The sequence below is a fragment of the Mesitornis unicolor genome, unplaced genomic scaffold, assembly GCF_000695765.1.
Source record: "Mesitornis unicolor isolate BGI_N332 unplaced genomic scaffold, ASM69576v1 scaffold36627, whole genome shotgun sequence".
In the NCBI taxonomy this organism is placed as follows: Eukaryota; Metazoa; Chordata; class Aves; order Mesitornithiformes; family Mesitornithidae; genus Mesitornis; species Mesitornis unicolor.
In genome coordinates this window covers 5,357-12,135 of record NW_010196379.1, presented here as the reverse complement: position 1 = coordinate 12,135, position 6,779 = coordinate 5,357, and the positions used below count along the sequence as shown (strand labels likewise).

Genomic DNA, 6,779 nt, shown 5'->3' with positions numbered 1-6,779 from the left:
GGTTTACCACCCCGCCGGTTCTCCGCCCCGGCAGGACCCCCATCTGCTCTGCTCTGTTTACTCAGCTGTCACCCCACGGGCAGGGGTGCTTTGAGGGGGGCAGGATGAGCGCTCAGGGTCACTGATTGCAGGCGACACGGTTGACATCTCAGCCCTGTGGGAACCCTTGCACAGACTCTGGCAAAGCCAGCCCCATCTCTCACCAGCCGGCTGCTCCCGTCACCTGGCGAAGCCCCTAGCATGTCTGTCACCATGCCCCACACAGCTCTCCCTCTGCTCTTCTGCTTAGACTTCCATCCATCCATCCATCCATTAATTATCCATCATTCATCATCCATCCATCCAACCATTCATCCATCATCTGTCCACCCAACTGTCCACCCATCCATCAACTGTCAACCACCCATCCATCCATCATCTGTCCACCCATCTGTCTCTCTATCCATCCATTTACCCATCCATCCCACACCACCACCTGCCCATGCTGGCCACTGTCACTGTCCTGGGAGAAGGATGCAGTAGGACACAACAGGTCTCATCTCTAGGGCTGGAGCTGTGGGGTCCCCAGGGAACCTGGGCCAACAACACCCCAAACTCACCATTGAGCCAGCGGGAATTGTACTGGTCTGTCCTCATGGCTGTCTGCTTGCCCATGGTGCGGAAGATGGCTGCGTCTGTACCCATGAAGTCGATGTAGACGCCAGCGTAGAGCTCTTCATCTGCAGGGGGTTGAGATCAGCTCGTCCCAGGGACCCCCACCTCGTCCCAGCCACTGACCTCTCCCACTGCCCTGGGCTCCATCCAACCCCAGCCCTGGCCAGAAGACACCAGGCAACCAAGAGCCACTGCCTGTGGTCATCCCAGAGCTTGGGAGGTTGGCACTGGTCTAACCAGGAGACATCACCTCTGCTGAGCCAGGTACCTAAGGACGGGCCATGCTGGGTGCTCAGCCATCTGTGGCTGGAGTGGGCAGGGGTGGCAGGGGCAGGAGCCTGACTCCTTGGGGACATTCGGGCAATGCAGGCAGATGGTGGGAGCAGTTGTCCCATCTCCTTTGCATGTTCCCTCTGCCCAATGCAGGCAGTGCCAGCCCCAGAGAGCTACAGGACTCACTTATTAACGCAGAGACAGTGTCGACTTTGGGATCATAGGAACACTTCCCCTTGCCCGACTCCAGCTTGTCTGGCTCCAGGTAGAAGATATAATCCTGGAGAAGGAAGCAAACCAAGGAGCTCGTTAGACTTTCACCCCTCCATCTCTGTAGCACCTTCTGAAGCCCGCTGGGAGAGGCAACCTCCTCCAGGATGGAGCCCCAGCAGTGAGGACAGATGCGGATGGACCACACCAGGGGTCTGCAGGTCTCCTGAGAAGCTGAAGTCCCTGTGAGCTACTCCTCCGATGTTGCTGGGTGCTTCTCTGTGCCCTCCATCGCTTGGAGACTTGACCAAGCAGTCCGGCTGAAATGAGGCCTCCATGTCCGCTTCTGGGCCATCGTCCCCCTCCGGCCACCTCTTCACTCCAGCTGGCCGTGCTGCACATCACAGGGTGCCGCTTGGCTGGCTCCAGATCATGCAGCTCTGGTGGCTTTGACAGGCGAGGTTTGGCCAGTGGCACAGCTCAGCTGCCGGACCTGCCATGCTCCTCCTGCCAGGACCCATTTTCCAGTGGGCACTGCCGGGGTGACATCGTGGTGATGGTAGCATCCACCAGGAGCTGTTTCCCTGCTGTTGCCTCTGTCTTCCCCACAGCCATCCCCAACACTGTCCTGTGTCCCCAGCCAGGCGTGAGACCCACACTGCCTCTAGAGACACTCGCAAAATCCTCCGCTAGTACGAACTGGGGGCGGGCAAGGCCAGGCTGGCCCAGCCAGGTCACCCCTCACCCTGTTGTACAGACCCTCCAAACTGGGATGAAGCAGCAGGGTGGCAGAGCCCGGGTGTGGGAGGACCTTGGGCAATCAAACCAGGCCAGTGGAGCTGCCCACTTGCCCCATGCCTTGGCTTTGATGCAGAGGTGATGGATGTGGTGGCAGCCACCGTCTGTTGAGAGGTGAGCAGGGTCCTGGCACAGCCCCCCGCTCCGGGAAGGGCAGGAGGGGCAGGGAGCCAAGACATTCACCGAGCACATCTTCCACTGAGGGTATGCTGGCACCAGCTCCTCCCAGGGCATCCCAGCCCCAGAGACGGGCACAGCTGTGCTTCCGCCATCCCCATCACCGCACCATGCCGCCTATGCCACCGTCACCATCACAAACTACTCTGCTCAGTGTCAGCCCCACTCCCAAGCCGGGCAAATCCTTCGCAGGGACAACCTGGCTCTGGCACAGCCCTGGCACCAGCCGTACCACCTCACCCTCCCAGCCCGGCAACCCACAGGGTACTGCCGGTGCTGGCACCATTTGGCCAACGTGCCTTGAACTGCATCAGAGCTGCCGAAAAGCTGGCAGCCCCCAGGGAGCACCCGCCTGGGGCAGAGGGTCTTCACCCTGTGGATGTTGGGACCAGATCCATCAGGAAGGGAGGAACTGGGGGACTGAAACAGCACTGGTGCTTGCCCAGCTGGCACTGGGGAAGTTGGCAGCAGGAGCTGCCCACAGCCAGCGAGATGCCTGCATCCAAGCATCACCCTCTGCCCACCTCCCACCCACCCTCAGGTCCAGGGGGAAGAGGGATGGGCAGGGGGAGCCCCAGGCTACCAGGGGTGCCCATGCCCCATGCGCTCCCCAGCCCATGCACAGACCCACGTTAGTCCAGAGAGGAGAGGGTCGGGGGTGACACTGTCAGGGCAGGCTGGGCACAGGACGTCCTCAGAAGCTGGGGACGCCGTCGCCCCCCTGAGTGTGCTTGCCCAATGGGATGACACAAGCCCCTCCTGGAGCAGAGCAGCTGCTCAGTGATGTTTTTGTAGACCCTACCAAAACACATCCTGCACGTTGCCTTGGCATACTCCCCTGAACTGTCCCAATTCCCATGGCCCTGCTTCCGAGGGACACAGCAAGCCCTGAGCTAGGCAAAGCTGGCAGCGAGGGGCAGAGCCACCGTCCCTGACAATGTCCCCCACAGAGGACCCGTGCATGGCCCAGGAGGAAGGAGTTAGTGACAGAAGAGTAGATGCCAGGCTGGTGGCCTGAGGATGCTGTGCCGAGAGGGAAGGAGGCGGCGAGGATGCCCACGGCACAGGGGTCAGAAGCATGCCGTTGGGAAGAAGGAGCCCGCAGCTCTGGCACGGCCTAGGGAGTGGTGGGCACAGCTGCGGCGGGCTCCCAGACCGGTTCCCACCTTGCTTTGTGCTGGTCTCGGGCTGAGGGGGCCGTCGGCAGCTCTGTTTTCCCGGCCTCCTGGCTGGCTCGGCAGAAACCCCTGGGGAAAAGGAGCAGGGCAGAGTGTTAGCACCAGCGGGGGATGAAGGACCCCCCAGAGCAGGCAGGGGGACTCCAAGAGCTGGGGTGATGGGTGCCCACAGAGCAACAGAGCCATGGTCCCCCCGGGTGGTGCCATCAGGGTCCCTGGGTGCTCCAGGCTGGGCTGGCCTCTAGCAGGAGCTTCTCCAGGACAGATCCTGCTCTCCCCTGCAGGACTGGGGTGCTCTGGCGCAGGGCAGGAGAGAGCAGGGAGGGGGCTGCCTGCAGCCGGGCAGGGTGGGATCACGCCTGGGGATGCAAAGATGGCACCGGGACCCCCTGTCTCTGCCACAACACCACTGGCTTTGTGGGACATGATGCTGTCCTCAATTGGAATGGCACCCCTGGTCCTCCTCAGATGCTGACACTTGCCAGTCCAGTCCCAATCCAGTCCCAATCTGGAGTGGCCCGAGCAGCATCCACCTCTCTTGATGCCCACGTCAGGCTCGGGGGCACTGGGATAGGTGCCCATCCTCCACATCCAACGCCGTGCTCCTCCCTCGGCTTGGGCTGACGGCGCCTGGAGAAGACCCAGCCCAGGACCTGCCACCCCGGCAGGGAAGGGATGGGCCCCTCACAGGGCTCAGGGTCCTCAGGACACCTGCACCCCTACTTGCAGAGGCCGGCTCCTTCCCAGGGCCATCCTGATTGTGCTCCTCTGTGCCATGCATCCAGCTGGGTGGCTTCTATGCTGCCCTCTCACTGTGCGTCATGGTCCTCGGGGTAGGGTGACATCCATCCAGGGACACCCCCAGCACAGCCATACATGCCGCTATGGCCCTGTCACGGTTCTCCCTGTGTGATGCTGGTGTGGTGATGGGCATCCTCAACACCCATGGTGAGGGGCTCAGTGGCCCAGCGACGGGTGGAAGCCAAGCCCTTGTGCTGGTGGAGATCCAGCAGTCACTGTGGCCCGTGGGCCAGTAGAGCACATTCCATGGAAGCCATCGGGGTCCAGCCGGGGCAGCCCAGTTCTGGTGTGAAGTCCTTGATCTGCAGAGACACCTTGGCCCCACTCAGCAGCATGGCACCCTTAGCCATGGTCACCCCTCAGCCTGCCGCTACCCCCCGAGCCTCTGCCCCCCACACCTCCTGGCATCCTGCTGCAGTCCCATGGTGGCCGTGCCAGAGCCGCTGAGCCGGGCACCCACTGAGCCCCCCTTGTCCCTCCCGCCCCTCACCTGGGCCTTGCGCCCGCGGTTGATGAAGGCACAGATGGGGTTGTAGGCACCGGTGCCGCAGACGTAGAGGTGGGTCCGGTTCCAGGGCTGGATCAGGCGGATGAAGTTGCCACACTCCCCCTGGGAAGCAGAGGAGCCAAATCCAACAAGGGGACAGGAGCACCCATCTTCCCACTGGCTGCCAGCACCCATGCCAGGACAGGCACCACCGAGTCCAGCCCGCCAACACAGGGTAGCAGCCGGGAGAAAGCAGGACGAGGAGCCAAGAGGGTGGCATGGGGCATGGCTGGCAGGGGACAGGGCATGAAGCCATAGGTTGGAGTGGGGCCATGGGTTGGCATGGTCATGGGCTGACACAGAGCCATGGGTTGGCACATGGCATGGGGCGGCACCAGTCAGGAGCTGGCACGGGCCATAAGCTGTCACACCGGAGGACTCAACCCTGGGTGGTGGGAGGAAGCAGAGTGGGGAGCTCAGCATCCTGCTCACCCATGAAGCTGTCCGGGGCCTGTGTGGCTAGGACAGAAGGGGCGGCAAGACACCACAACACCTCGGAGTGCCACCCCATCCCAGCATGGCTGCAGATGCTGCTGAGCTACACGGGACCCAGTGATGACTTGTTCCCCTCCCATGCCGGTCACCAGCCCTCCCACCGCTACCAGAGGCGAGTCCACGGTGGCCACTCACGTTACTGTTCTTGCCCGACAGGATGCACTCCTCGATTCTCTGCTGGGATGCAGGCCAGTGGATCTGCAGACACACGAGCCATGGGTAGACCAGGGTTCCCACCCAGCCCTACCTCTTCCTCACCAGCACTAGCGATGCCTATTGAGCTCCTGTCCCAGCATTCAAAGTGCCCACCCGAGTGCCCAGTTGCCCTGCTCCTCCCATGCCCTGCGATGGCAGCTTACGATGAGGGGCTCGCGGTTGATGTCGTGGAGGTCCAGCGAGAGGACGTAGTCCTTGCTGCCCACGTACATGCGGTCGTTAGCAGGATGCGGTAGTCGCTGGAGTTGAGGAGGAAGTTGAAGAAGTGCGCTGTGCCCGTCGCCTTCAGCTCTGCGGGGGCAAAGGGGCAGGTGTCAGCACCCCAGGGATCTCCGCCTTCCCCACTGCCCATGCTGCATGAGAGTCCAAGCCTGGTCCCAGCTGAAGGACCTCCCATGAGAGGAGGTGGCACCTTCCAGCCCATGGTGCCCAGCTCCCGCTCCATGAGTGGCAAAGTGCTGCCACCACTACATGGGACAACACTAGAGATGCTCATGGCTGGTTGGGACAATCAAGGATGGCCAGGGTAGGGGGCAGCAGGACCCAAGCTCAGGAGATCCAGCACCCCACAGCAGGGAGTGGAGCTCCCCACTGAGATGGGGCAGGAAGGAGGGGCTCACTGGCACTCCAGCCAAGAGCTTACAGCTCCCAAAATCTCTGGTGCCATCCCTCTCCTGCCCTGTGACCTCATGTTCCAGTCAGATCACTGTCTCCTTGGATGAGGGAGCTGGGACCCCAAGGAGCCAGCACCCCAAGAGCCCCCAATGAGGGGACGAGCCTCTCCCGCACCCCCTGTGCACCCCATCCCCCCTTGGGGAGTTATTTTTAGCCCGAGTGTGGGAGCAACGAGTGAAAGAGGATAATGAGGGTCATGAATATTCACAAGTGCAATGAGGCAGCCAGATGGAAGACAGAAGTGCTGCAGATGATGTGGGCTGGTGCCAAGGACCACGTGGCAGGAGCCAGGGCACAAGTGATAGAGAGGACCATGCCCCCATGGGACACTCTCTGCCCTGGATGCCACCCCTTTGGACGCCACCAAAGCCATCAGATGCCATCCCCATGGGACATCATCTTCTCCATATGCCACTCACCTTGGATGTGCCACTCGTTTTGGATGACACCAACAGCCATCAGATGCCACCTCCATGGGACACAATCTGCCCCAGATGCCACCCCCTTTGGATGCCACCCCGCAGCCATCGGATGTCACCTCCATAGGATGCCAACTGCCCCACACTTCACCCCCTTTGGAAGTGTCACCCCCTTTGGTTGCCACCCCCATGGGATGCTGGCCCACAGACTGTCCCTCCACGCACAGACGTGCGCTGTGCAGGTCCTGGTGCTGAGGCTGGCCTGGGGCTGAGGGCAGCCCCTTGCCGGGTGGGAGCAGGGCAGAGTCCCAGAGGTCGGTAACGGGAAAGCGAACG

At 61.9% G+C, this 6,779-nt stretch overlaps 1 protein-coding gene across 1 annotated transcript in view; it reads right to left on the bottom strand.

Annotated features, from left to right (window-relative positions):
• Positions 1-6,483, bottom strand: part of LOC104543777 (semaphorin-3F-like) — a gene marked incomplete at its 3' end in the record, with an annotated part of 7,011 nt that extends 528 nt beyond the window's left edge. The window contains 7 exon segments of the mRNA XM_010188458.1: positions 600-719; positions 1,114-1,207; positions 4,582-4,701; positions 5,269-5,331; positions 5,493-5,569; positions 5,572-5,640; positions 6,444-6,483. Of these exon segments, the coding sequence (XP_010186760.1) occupies positions 600-719; positions 1,114-1,207; positions 4,582-4,701; positions 5,269-5,331; positions 5,493-5,569; positions 5,572-5,640; positions 6,444-6,483 (583 nt within the window).
• Positions 6,484-6,779: the final 296 nt, after the last annotated feature.